The sequence below is a fragment of the Caloenas nicobarica genome, chromosome Z, assembly GCF_036013445.1.
Source record: "Caloenas nicobarica isolate bCalNic1 chromosome Z, bCalNic1.hap1, whole genome shotgun sequence".
NCBI lineage: Eukaryota > Metazoa > Chordata > Aves > Columbiformes > Columbidae > Caloenas > Caloenas nicobarica.
This window is the reverse complement of record NC_088284.1, coordinates 14,984,338-14,998,172: the sequence shown is the minus strand read 5'-3', so window position 1 is coordinate 14,998,172 and position 13,835 is coordinate 14,984,338. Positions and strand designations below refer to the sequence as shown.

The following is a 13,835-nucleotide window of genomic DNA, read 5'->3' as shown; positions in this document are numbered from 1 at the left end:
TAGTTCGTTCAGGTGCTGTGTAAGTGGCAGATTTCAGGAAGTTGCAGAATGGTGCAGAAGGGACACATTTTCCTGAATTCCATGAGGGTGGCAGAAAAACTAATGCACAAACCAGTGGAGAAATTGTACCTTGTGTTGAAAGTGACACTGTTCATGTGGGAATAGATTATATTCAACTCTGAGCTGGCAACCATTGGTTATGATGGCTTGCATCTCATTTTCCAGGGTATAACTTTTCATGTCCGCTTTGATAAGAGATATTTAAGTTGCAGTTGGTGAAGACTGCTGTCTTCACAGATTTTTCAGACTTTTGAATGTAAAGATGCTTGCAGATAGACATCAGAGTTGTAAAGTGATGCTCCAGTGCTGTCTCATCAGATGAAGCAAAAGATGAAATACACTAACTCTCATTCTGAGTGGAGAATATGTGATCTTGGGTGGTTTGTCCTTATACACATCCTACTTGCAAAAAAAAAAATTCTGCAAGCATGGGTTACAGCATTTGCATAAGTAGAATATACACAAAACACTTTGTATTTATATAGGAAGAATAATCCTAAATCAGTTTTACTTATATAAGGCATTCAAAAAAACCTGAGAATTAGCATTTTTAATAGCTTTAGGTCTTCTAATCTAAGGCATGTAAGTTTAGGCTATTTTTTAAGAAAAACCTTTCCCTTTGATTACAGAAGTTTTAATTAATTTTTTCAGTGAAGTACCTTTTGACTGACACCATCCTCAAGCCTACCTGGAAAAAAGAATGAGAAGTTCTGTTAACTTGCTTTGAGTCGCACTAGGAGAAGTGGGGGAGACATCAGATTTCATGTTTTAGCTTAAAGCTACTACTAAAGTCTTTGCTAATGGTTGAAAGGAAACTGATCATCAGAGGAATTCAGATTGGTCAAGCTTTTTCACTTAAGAGCAAACTTTTTCCCTTAAGATAATTTCGTGAAGCTTAATTACATAAAACAAAATGCATCACTTTACAAAATACCTTTTCTAAAGCAATGATTTATCTCAATTTTGCAATAGTTGTACTAGAGGGAACAAAACAGGTAGTACTTAATATTTGCCTTCATTGTAGAATCACTCTTTTATTAATATAGTTTTCCTATAAGACTTTATAGCTGTGATAACTCAGTCCAAAGAAAAGTAAATAATGTGGTGCTCTAGCAGGATGCATGAGAATAAGCATTGGAAGTTTTTGGAACCTGGCGTAAATATGACTGAAATTTTGAAATTCAAGAATTGCATTCAGAAGCTGATCAGGTTTTTGCAGTTAGCTGTGGGCAAAATCAATGTACAGCTATACAAAATTTTTCTTCTATGGAAAAAAAAAATTACTTACTGGCATCACCAAAAAAACCTATGTCAAAACTTTGGGGATAAATAGCTTTGTACTGCCAAATTAGGTAAGTACAATGCTTGTCTTCGCTCAGTTAATGTTATTATAATGCATAACACAGGTTATAAACTGCAGTTATCTTCATAGCAGTATATGGTGGTGTTTTGTTAATAACTGCAAACTGGTGGAGCTAGACTAGATAACAGCCTGTGTCACATTTATTGTGTTGACATTTGTGTCTGAGAGAGAACTAGAGAGTGGCAGTTCTCATTTTCTGTAGGCGTCTGTTGCTTGTCTTGTGTCCTAGTGCTCTGCTTGGTATTTTCTTAATATGAAAAACCTTCAAAATTTTACAATAAGTTAACTGTAGATAAGTTTCAGTTCTGCAGTGGAAACAGCAGCACAAGTATGCTTTAATAGGTGTGATGTGCAGACTCGAGTTCCATCTGCTATGAACTGCCCCAGCTTTCCTCTGTAGGGAAAAGAAGAAATGCCATTTAGAGTACTGAGAGAGCAAGCAAAAGTTTCTTTGTTCAAGTATTATTTTTCCCGTGGAGTACTCTTGAAGGTCATGAAGTATATAGAAACACTTAAGCTTCCCTGTGTGATTTGCCGTAAGCACTTGAATCAGTATTTTTCAAGCAGATAGTGCTCTGAAGTTTATTTCATGAATACCTCAGGCTTGAGAGCTGTATAGCAGGAAGGATTTTGTGGCAATGGGGTTAGCTATGACTCAGGAGACATGAGCTGGCTATGAACTTCCTCAGTAACTGTAGCCAAGTAAATGTTTCTTCATGTTAACTGTTCTTGCTTGTTTAGTATTTAAGAGCTAGTATCAGTTGGTTTTATACAGAAAGATCTGGGGCACTTGAATACTTGCAGTTGCCTTTTTTTCAGAAGGATTCTCTGCAGGTACCTTGGAAGCTTAGGAGCCAGACAAGAGTGTGTTTGAGGATGCTGGAGGCATATTTCTTGCTGCATATTCTTGCATGGAATTATGATTTAGCCGTGTTGCCTTTTTTTGTTTTGGTTTTTTGTTTGGAGTTTGTGTGTGGTGGTGTTTGGTTTGGTTTTGTGTGTGTGGTTTTTTTCCCTTGTTTTGTTTGTGGGGTATGTGTTTGGTTTTTTTTTTTTTAATACTGGCTCTGGAAGGAGGCCTGGGTGCACACGCAGGCTGCCTCTGCCACAGACTTTTAAATCTGCCCAGCTCACCTTTGAAAATGCTAGAAAGGTTTTCAGGTACTCCCATTCACAGTGTCACATCACTCTGGGTTTGTTCTCCAGTGCCCTCTCAATTTATATATGTATGTTTCTTGAGGCTTCTGTGAGGTGGGGGTGTTAAGAAAACGCAGCTGAAGTTCTCCAACCTGCTTTAGGTCCTGGGGGTAGACAGTGAACTCCTGCTGGCTTCCTGCTTCCCTGTGTGACGAAAACATACCTCTTTATTGCCTTGTCTTGGTTGTCAAAGGGCAGTAGGACACATGCTAGCGTCAGCACAGGTGCCTAACTTGTTACAGATTAAAATCCCTATTTATCCTCCAATGTTTTGTCAGGCAGCTGCCTAAGAACCTGTACCATTTTATAATTGCTTCCAAGCATAAGGAGGAAAGTCAACATTAGGCTAGAAACAGTGAACCTCAGAAAAAAAGGAGATCTAAATGAAGTGAGTTGAGATCCACAGGAAGAAAGTGAAGAGAAATGGAAAAACTTCCAGCAAGTATAAGGAGAGGCTCTAACTAGTCTCAGGAGGATGTCAGAAGTATGAAAGACAGATGTGAAAAGTGCTGAGTAACACTTTGTGGTCTCCCCTAGATGTAGCTACAGAAAACAATAAAAGCATTTATAGCAAAAGGGAAAAGAAGGAAGTTTGTCCATAGCACAACGGAGAGAAGAATGTAACAGATGATACCAAAAAGTTACATACTGAAGTCTGCCAAGTTATCAATGAAGATGAAACGTGAACTCATTCCTGGTTGAGAAGAGGGTTATTTGATAACAATGTGATTTGTTCTGTGTTAAGAAAAGACCAGGTCATGTGTAATTACTTGCTCTTTGTAAAACATATTAGAGAACTTGCTTTTCATGTTCAGTCAGTTCAGGGTTTTTACAATGGGACACGTCTTAAAAAAAGCAGAGGAAAAGTGGAAGAAATAATGAATCTGACTTCAGTTGCCAAAAAATATTGAAAATAGGCAATTAATGAGTACTATAAGATGGTAAATAGGTAGCATGCATCTGTCAAGAGCAAATCACGTATCACCTGCTGAACTTCCTTTTTGAAGCAGTGTTTAGTTTTGTTAGAGGATATTTCTTATCTTTAAGCAACTTGTCTAACAGGACCACCTGATCGATTGGCTTTTTTGTAACGTGGAACTGCACAGTGAGCTGAGTATAACCCTATACCTGGCTTTTAGATTGCCTAGTCTCTTAATGATAGGTAAGGCTGAAGTGTGCATGCAGTGAATGGCCCAGAGAAGTGTTTAAAGGTTTTAGCTGGACCTCAACAAAAACTTTTCCCTTCTCTGTCATAGCAATGAGACATAGAATTTCATATTGGAAGTTGCTATGCAAAGAAAGAGAATACATAAACTTGCCCTTGAAAAGGGCAAAGAAGTGATTGTCTTAACTGATATTAGCAGATATTTAGGTTGAAGATGGAGGCAGGGGCAAGGCAAGAATGGTTGTGCACTGGACTAACTTCTGTATGGAAGTGTGGAATCAGTAGTACTGCAGGCTTTTAAGGTGAATTTTGGCAAGTCCTTCTGACAGTGTAGCATGTGCTTTTAACTCCTCCCAAAGGGCTTCAGAGAGAGACATCGAGCAGAGGAATACAGTCACAGCAGGAAAAAACTTGATAGCTAATCCTTGTACACTTGTCTTTTGGGCGATTTTGGGGGACAGTCTTCAGTTACTGTAGATGCATGTCCCCTCTCACATGGCTAAAGGAGGGCCTGGCAGACAGGTCGCTGAGAACAGGCATAGAAGCATGACACATTGATGTGGCAACTTTCCTACTCTAAAGCAGATAAACATCTTTCTTATATATAGTAATAATAATGTAGCAAACGCAGTTCGAAGAAGGCAGACCTGAACTAGAAAACTCGGTGTCCCATGTTGGGTTTGTGTGGCAAGGTTTTGGTAGGGGGTGGGCTACAGGGGTGGCTTCTGTGAGAAGATGTCAGACGCTTCTCCCATGTCTGACAGAGCCAATGCCAGCCAGAGCCAAGAGGGACCTGCCGCTGGCCAAGGCTGAGCCCATCAGTGATGGTGGTAGCACCTCTGGGATAACATATTAAAGAAGGGGAACAGCTGCTTCACAACAGCAGCCAGAGGAGTGAGAATATGTGAGAGAAACACTTTGCAGACACCAAGGTCAGTGAAGGAGGGGAGGAGGTGTCCCAGGCGCTGGAGCAGAGCTTCCCCTGCAGCCCGTGGTGCAGCCCATGGTCAGGCCGGCTGTCCCCCTGCAGCCCTTGGAGACCCATGGTGGAGCAGATACCCACCTGCAGCCCAGGGAGGATCCCGTGCCAGAGCAGGTGGATGTGCCCAAAGGACGCTGTGACCCTGTGGGAAGCCTGTGCTGGAGCAGCTGCTGGCAGGACCTGTGGTCCCGTGAAGAGAGGAGCCCAGGCTGGAGCAGGTTTTCTGGCAGGACTTGTGACCCTGTGGGGGGCCCACGCTGGAGCAGTCTGTCCCTGGAGGACTGCACCCCTTGGAAAGGATCCACGGTGCAGCAGTTGGTGAGGAACAGCAGCCTGTGGGTGGGACCCATGTTGGAGAAGTTTGTGGGGAACTGTATCCTGTGGGTGGGACCCCAGGCTGGAGCAGGGGAAGAGTGTGAGGAGTCTTCCCCATGAGGAGGAGGGAGTGGCAGTAACAACATGTGATGAACTGACTGCAGCCCCCATTCCCATCCCCCTGCACAGCGTAGGGGGAGTAGGTGGAGAAGCTGGGTGTGAAGTTGAGCCCAGGAAGAAGGGTAGAGGTGGCGGGAAGGTGCCTTTAGTTTTGTTTTTTTCTTATTATCCTGCACTGATTTAGGTTGGTAGTAAATTAAATTAAGACAGTTGTTTTGCCTGTGGTTGTTGGTGAGAGATCTCCCTGTACTCATCTCTATATATGAACCTTTTGTTCTGTATTCTCCTCCCTGTCCAGCCTGGGAGGAGACTGAGAGTGGGTTTGGTGGGCCAGGTTTGGTCCAGCCAGGATCAACCCACCACATGTAACTTCTTGCATCGCTATGTTCTGCGGTTCAGTGGAGGCAAAGCAGTGTGTAGAACCAGTTTTGAAAACTGTTTGTGTTGAATTAGGTTGAGATGGTCAGGTAGTAAGTAATTGGTAGATGCAGTTGATTGACTTGATTGTCAGTTTTGTCAGTTGTTTTTTTGTTTGCTTGTTGGTTTGGGTTTTTTTTTGGTGTGTGTGGTTTGTGCTTTTGTTGAGTGGTTTTTTGTGTTTTGTTTTGTTTCCTCCCTCCCAGTGGGAAGTTTAAATTTCTTTAAATTGAACATAGGTGCAGATGCTGAACCAAATATGTGAGGTTTTTAAATACATTAAGCTTTGTGTACTTCTGTTAAACTCTTCCTTGTTCCTTTTTTATTTGTTAGTTTCACTTCTGTTGTGCTTTTTTTTCCTCAGTATATTTAGACAAGAAAGATTGTGTTACTTATAAGTGGCTCCACATTTCCAGATCTTTTGACAATAATTCTCACTGACACTGGACTATGGTGCATGACAACAAATGAGACTGGCTTCTAGTTTTTCTTGGAATGTTTTGCGAGTGATCCATAGTGTTTTAGTTGTCTGCAAGATAAGCGTATTCACAGAGTGGTTCTTGTACTGTAAGGGAAATGACTAACCTGTGTAGACTTGTCTTTAGCATCTGGAATCAATATTTGTGGTCCTTGAGATCCTGCCGTTTGCCTTAACCTTAGAGCCTGTTAGCTTCCTAAGGTTATTTGCATTTGTAATTTTTCTTTGTATTCAAATTCAAAAGTCAGCTATACCTGTGTTAGGTTTCTTCAAGAATAGTTTTCAGGTGGGGAGGTGGGGGGAATGTGCTCACTTGGGTGTTTGCTAATGAGTAGCTTTAAACTGAGGGTGTCAGGGCACAGGGCAAATTAGATGGTGTTTTTTTTTTACCCTGTCCTTTCCTTACCGGCTTCATTGTAATGCTAGTAAAAGTGTTTTAGTATTTGTGGCATGTAAACTGAAGGTTAGATGCATTCAAGTGGCCACACTGGAAAGGATTGCAAGTGGCTTGTGGTTACCTGACAATCCTGTCTTACATGGTGAAAATAATTGAGGCAAAGGGTGCCACAGCTTCCTTTAGTTGCTGCTCTTGTCACTTTGCTGTAGTCTGCTTTTATGGTTCTGTCCTCTGGTGCTTTTTGCTACAATGTATGTATTCCTTCCATCTAAAATCAGTACTGATAGCAATAACCTTAATTCTTTTTTTTCCTGCTTTGAAATTAAAAAAATATTTTTATATATAGGTGTATTTTCCTGGCTGTGTCCAGTAGTTATTTTGCTGAAGGATTTGTTTGAAGGATGATGTTTTGGTCAATGGTTGTGTGGAACATTTTTTGTGACAATTTTATTTAATAAGAACGTGTTACAGACTTTTCTGTTTCAGAAGATTGGCATTTTTAATTTTGAGACTGTATGTTCATTATGTGAGACAGCTACATAAAACAGAATTTAGAATATAAGATGAATTCAAGACAATGTAGACCAGGTTTTCTAACTACAGTGTTTTAGAGTGTCAAAATATTGTGAGGTATTGTTGATCATGTTGCTAATTTTAGCTACTTTTACACTCTTTTCTGTCACAGCCCCATGACTTTGATGAATGCAGATTTGATATTAGCGTAAACGATAGTGTTTGGTACCTCCGAGCTCAGGACCCAGACCACAGACAACAGTGGGTAGATGCAATAGAACAACACAAGGTATGTTTTTTCTTTTTTTTTTTTTTTTTTTATGATTTCCTTTCTCACTCTTTTATTAGATCTGGTGGTGCTTGCAGAGAGTTGTAAACTTCCCCGTACAGTCATTAAAGTACTCAAGGTATTTATGACAGATGAAAGCTGCAAAATGAAGCTGTGTGTTAAATATGTTTCAAAGAAATTGATTTGCTTGTTCTTCATAGATAAGAATTTAGAGAACTGGGAGATAACTGTGAACCTTTCTTGAGCTCTCTAGCTTGAAAAACAAAAGCTTGCATTATGTTTGAGTGACTTATTAATGGTTTTGTCCATCCTCCCATACTGATTATTGAATTGTTCTGTATCTTAGATGTTAAACTTGTTAGTCCTAGAGTCAATTCTCCTAGGTGATCATTCTGGTTTTAGGCTACTCTCTTTCATAGTTTGGCTGCTTTTACTGTATCCGTTTACTGTCATTTGTCTCCTTGTCTTTTAAGGCCCTATTCTTCATCAGCATTTTGGTTCAGCTTTCCTGATCTGTTCCTTATGTCTTCCAATTAACTCATTTATTTTCATTTTAAAGTATGTAGCATGCAAAACATCCATTTTGTTTTCAGGTACAAGATAGGCACTGCCCCAAGGTGTAGCGTGTAACTACAATGCATATTCTGCATCTGAGTTGTATGCGTGTTATAGGAATACAAATTACAATAGGTATCTAAGTACGCATTTTTACCTTGAGCTTCTTGAAGTATTGCTTATGTGTACTATGTGTAATTAGGAAATTTCAGCTTTTATTGGGCAGGCCTTACAATAAGCAGTACACGCTCTTAAACTTAAAGTGCTGCCTTTTGATAATGGTTGTCTAAAGAAAAATCATCTCAGAGTATCAGTCCATTTATAGCTTGGCATTTTGCCTTCACTTGGATACAGGAGTAATGTTAAAACATACATATTAAGTTACAAAACCAGGATTCTTTTCTGTGGTTTAGTGAAAAAATACAAATTTGACCATGGAGTATTCTGAGACAAAAATACTGAATTTTTTTACTATTGCAATATGTGAGAGAAATATCCAAAGAGATACATTGAACAAGTTGCTGGATTACACATCCATGTTGCTGACATTTGAAAAATTGTTTTACAGGCATGGAGATCTTGAGATGTGGGGTTGTGGGGCCCTGGAACTTGATAACCTTGGGCTAAAATTCAGACTAGGTTTGGTCAGTGATTTAGCTGGTGAAATGTAGAACTTAACCTGAAGTCTGGATAAGCAGAAATGCAAGCTGGGTCATTGCATGCTACTGTTCAGGAATGAAGGAGGAAAAAACACAAATTCTGTCTCAAACTCTGCTCTGCACAACCTCAAAGCAAAGTCTTTTTCATGCTGTTCTTTTCCTTCTTCTAAGGTTGTCCTTAACTGTTGCTGAGTTCTGAGATAACAATTATATGGAAGCACCTGTTAATAATATGAAAGTATCAAGTGGTAATAGTTTTGAGTTTGTCATTTAATGTGTAAATTTGGAATCGTTTTTCTGTGTCACAAAAAAAGGTCTTGTATTTATTGACACTGAATTTTCTTCTGCTTTACTGCCCAGCCCCTATCATGAGGCACCTGTTTGATTTTCTTTTTCTGTTTGGTATTATTAGTAAACTTAACTAATCTTATGCAACCTCCTTTTTAGATCATAGTGAGTGTTGATAGGTGTGAGTTCTAGCAGTGCAAAAGTGACCTGCCTTTGTGAAGAAGCCTGATTAATTATGCAGTTTTTCCACTTAAAAAAAGGCCTCTTTTAATAGTGATTTCAGTTGAGATGGTTTAAACTCCCATGCTTTGCAAGAATTTGGTGGTTCTTTTTTTTTTAAAAAAAAAAGGCAATAAATTTTACCAGATCTGTCTTGACATTTAAAGGAGTGAGAGGTTAATTGGAAAATTCCACTACCCAATTTTTTCAACATTTACAGAGTTAGTATTCAGTTAGGGGTAATGAGTGCTTTTTTCATTATTTTATTAAAGTTATCTTTCTGCTCATTGCTAAAAGAGTCGTGTTCTGGAATGTCATGTAAACTGAAGAAAAGTAATGTCTACAAGTAGGAAGTAGAAATAAAACTATTTCTGTATATGCTGAACTGATGAGAAATAGTTCAGTTTGCATTTTGCTGTCCTAATGTAATAACACTGGACTTAACTGTTGTGAATCTGATGGCTTTTTTTACTATGTGTAGTTTGCAGTTTCGTGGCTATCTGACATCTTTCAGTTTCTTGCATACTCCTTTTTACTCCATAGTGTTTACAATGTTCAAGACAAATAGCAGTTGTTTTCATTCTTAAATGGAGAGGGAAATATGATGACACCTCACTTCTAAATAAACCATCAAACCAGTTCATATATTAAAAGCGTTCTTTTTGTAGTATGCAACTAAACACTATGATCAAGACAAAGCAAGGGAAACGGCGAAAGGTAATGCAATCTTGTAAAAACAGCTTGGACTCAAGAGTATATAATTAAATCTCAGAAAATAAGGAGTTATTAGTGTGTTTTTTCCAGTGCCATATTCTGTTGTCGTCATAATACGGTAGTAGCTTCATCTGATGAATGTTGTAGGTGTGGAGTGCATCTGTTCCTACTCACTGCTCTTGTTAAAATACATAGGAATCTTACCACCTGAAGCCTTGGAAAAGTGCTATATACATATGACTAGGTATTTGATGTAGTTAAACATAAACCAGAAATGTTCAAATCCAGTTTTCAGGCTGATTATTGTTAACCTTTCTTAAAGAATGTGTCCCCAACTGTTTTGTTTCTATATTTTCCAAATTGAGTGGTTAGTGCTATATCCTATAATGTATATACAGCTTTATAGGAAAAAATTACTGGAAAATGTACCACTTAATACCATTGATAAGATCTGAAAAATAGATTTTCTTGGAGTTTGGAAGTTAATTGCATTTTTCATTTGAATTTGTATGAACAACACTTCAGTGATACTTAGCTTTAAGTAACTTCTCACCCATCCTTTGATTTTATTCACCTCTTGTAGAAGTTTTATATCTAAACACTTGATTAAGAAGAAGAGATGGGCTTTTATGAGGCAAAATACCCTGTTTCACTGAAAAGTTCAGATTTTTATTTGCGTACTCTGAAATTTTCTGAAGCAGCTGTCCTGGTCAGGTTACCAAAACTCAAGCAAAATTTCCTTGATAACATCTTATTGGATAAAAATTGGTTTCGTTTGAGAACTAGGTTCTTGAACAGACACAATAATTTGAATAAAATTGACAGAGGAAATTATATCCTTTACTAAGCAGTCATTTTGATAAACTTGAGCCTACTGCTATACAAAGTACTTTTTTGTTTGTTTTTGAAGCTCTTTGTTGCTTACGGAGTGGGTAGATCTGGTAGGCTGCTTAAGCTATTTGCTAACAAAAGTATGTTTGTGAGACTTACTGTAGCATGTCACAAGGTTGTTTATCTTTAGACTATGAAAGATGGACTGAAACTTTGTGAATGTGTTTCATTGTGCTCCAAACAGAGAAAACACTGATTTTAAATGAATTTTTAATTAAATTTGAGTATGAGCAGACTCAGAAAATCTTTCTGCTTAGCAACACCAATGAGTAGCTGGTAGCTGAGAAATGTGAAACATCTAATGTTCAAGCATAAAAACTGTTACAATTTGCTGGTTTTTATTATTGCATTAGCCTTTTCTTGTATCAACGTTCTGGAATGTTTACTAGATTCAGTGTTTCAAGTACAGCTTCTAAAATGCTTATTAAAATCTCCCTGAACTAGAGGAGGGAAAAGTCTAAACCAGCGAACCATCAGTGAGGCAAATAAGGAAATAGTTCTTGTGTAACCAAGAGTCCTTTCGTCTACTTAAATGTTTCAATAAATGTAATGAGCAGATATTTATCTCTAAAATATCTGGGTTTAAGGGTGTGTATCATTAGGAAGCTTCTCTGTTCTCCTACCCTAAGAGATGGTGAGGTCTAAGATGGCTGATAACCTTTTCCTAGGTGGGTCTAATGGCAATATTGCTGAAGCCCTCTAGACCAGACTAGTTTTCCACATTTCTCCTATTTAAAAACATTGATAGTGCATGAGCACCAAGGTATCAAAGCTTTTGAAAACTTGCTCTCTTCTTAAATAATAAATTGAAGGACTGACTTAAGGACCCTACCATGGTTTGAAAATGGAGTATGGAGTTTCTAACCTAAGATTAGTGAAACTGGGTTAAATGTTGTTAGTTCTGTGCTATGCAGAAAATGTCTGGGTTTATGTGTAGAGAACATGGACTCCTGCAGCATGTGAGTTCTTACAAATATGTGCTATGTAGTATGGAAAAACAAGATTTTCTCTTTCACTGAAGCAGAAAGTGTTTCATTACACATATTGAACTTATCCAAAGTTTTCATTCTTTACTCTCTGTTGTGATTGAGTTGATATATTACCTTATAAACTTTTTTGACTTTCCAAAGGTATAGATGAGGGGAGTCAATTGCTGTTTGCTGTGAGAACCATCTGGATAATTAAACTTATTTTGAGCAAATAAATTTGAACTCCTGAGACCTAGATAATGATTTCTTGTACTGTTAATCTTAACACCCAAGTTGAAAACTTTATGAGAATTTCTTAAGAAATGAATGCTTCATGGGAAACTCTGCATCAGCTTATATTTGCCCCATTTTGTTTCATCTTAGTTTTAATCTTTTTCACACAGATTCTGAATGTGTTTATTATCAACTTTGTGACGCTTCAGCAAAATCGATAGTGTTTGAAGTCTTTGATTTTCAAAATCTTGTGTTTATCAAACTGAAATATTGTTTTAAGATTTGCTGAATTTCTTACAATACCTTTCTTCAGTGTGTTGAACTGGAAAATTTCGTTCTCCAGGCAGACATCTAGATGTCCCACAAGTTTGGCATGTAAGGAGTATGTAGGTTGCTGTATTGGGTTTGTGTGGCAAGGTTTTGGTAGGGGGTGGGCTACAGGGGTGGCTTCTGTGAGAAGATGTCAGACGCTTCTCCCATGTCTGACAGAGCCAATGCCAGCCAGAGCCAAGAGGGACCTGCCGCTGGCCAAGGCTGAGCCCATCAGTGATGGTGGTAGCACCTCTGGGATAACATATTAAAGAAGGGGAAAAGCTGCTTCACAACAGCAGCCAGAGGAGTGAGAATATGTGAGAGAAACACTTTGCAGACACCAAGGTCAGTGAAGGAGGGGAGGAGGCGTCCCAGGCGCTGGAGCAGAGGTTCCCCTGCAGCCCGTGGTGCAGCCCATGGTCAGGCCGGCTGTCCCCCTGCAGCCCTTGGAGACCCATGGTGGAGCAGGTACCCACCTGCAGCCCAGGGAGGATCCCGTGCCAGAGCAGGTGGATGTGCCCAAAGGACGCTGTGACCCTGTGGGAAGCCTGTGCTGGAGCAGCTGCTGGCAGGACCTGTGGTCCCGTGAAGAGAGGAGCCCAGGCTGGAGCAGGTTTTCTGGCAGGACTTGTGACCCTGTGGGGGGCCCACGCTGGAGCAGTCTGTCCCTGGAGGACTGCACCCCTTGGAAAGGATCCACGGTGCAGCAGTTGGTGAGGAACAGCAGCCTGTGGGTGGGACCCATGTTGGAGAAGTTTGTGGGGAACTGTATCCTGTGGGTGGGACCCCAGGCTGGAGCAGGGGAAGAGTGTGAGGAGTCTTCCCCATGAGGAGGAGGGAGTGGCAGTAACAACATGTGATGAACTGACTGCAGCCCCCGTCCCGCTGTGATTCTCTGAGGGAAGGAGATATAGAAATCAATAAAGTTAAGCCTGTTAAGAAGGGAGTGGTGGGGGAAGGCTTTTTAAGATTTAGCTTTCATTTCTCATTACCCTGCTCTGATTTGATTAGTAATAAATTAAGCTAATCTTCCCAAGTTGTGTTTATTTTGCCCATGACAGGTAGTTGCTGAGTGATCTCTCTATACTTACCTCAACCCATGAGCCTTTCATTAAATTTTCTCTCCCCTGTCCAGCTGAGGACGAATGTGATAGAGTGGCTTGGTGGGTACTTTGTGTCCAGCCTGGGTCAGTTTACCCCATATTCCTTTTTCTTTTTGAAGGGATGATCCACAAGGTCATTATACCTAGAGCAGGAGGCATGAATTTCAGTGAGACTGTGAAAGGCAGCAAGTGGCTACCTTGCAGAAGTGACTACTTAGTTGTTTCTACTGTTCATTAGATACTGGGAGAGGAGGAGTCAACTACTTAGAATAGAGGTTATACAGAATCATCGGGCAAATAAAACATAGGTTTCTTTTCTAGCAATTTTTTTCCCCAAATAGCCTGGGGAGAGGGGACATTGCAGCCTCGATGGATCAAAGATAGTTTAGCTTGTAAGTAATTCTAATGTGAAACTCTTGATATACTACAGCTTGTTTTCTAGATTATCAGTAGTCAAACTCAGTAAGATGTTTCAGTTCCTGTTGTTTTGCATCAAGTACACAGCTAGTTTAGATAATGGAAAAAATGAAAAGCTGGATTTGTCAGGATAGTAAAGTCAAATTTAGGCATATGTATTAAAACAGTCCATTGACTTC

General features: G+C 39.6%; 1 protein-coding gene across 4 annotated transcripts in view; it reads left to right on the top strand.

Annotated features, from left to right (window-relative positions):
• The window catches only part of CERT1 (ceramide transporter 1), an 80,701-nt gene that overhangs the window by 18,618 nt on the left and 48,248 nt on the right, over positions 1 to 13,835 (top strand). For all 4 annotated transcript variants that reach the window (XM_065657876.1, XM_065657878.1, XM_065657874.1 and 1 more), the window contains one exon: positions 7,180 to 7,296. In XM_065657876.1, coding sequence (XP_065513948.1) covers positions 7,180 to 7,296 — 117 coding nt within the window. The remainder of the gene's footprint in view (positions 1 to 7,179; positions 7,297 to 13,835) is intronic.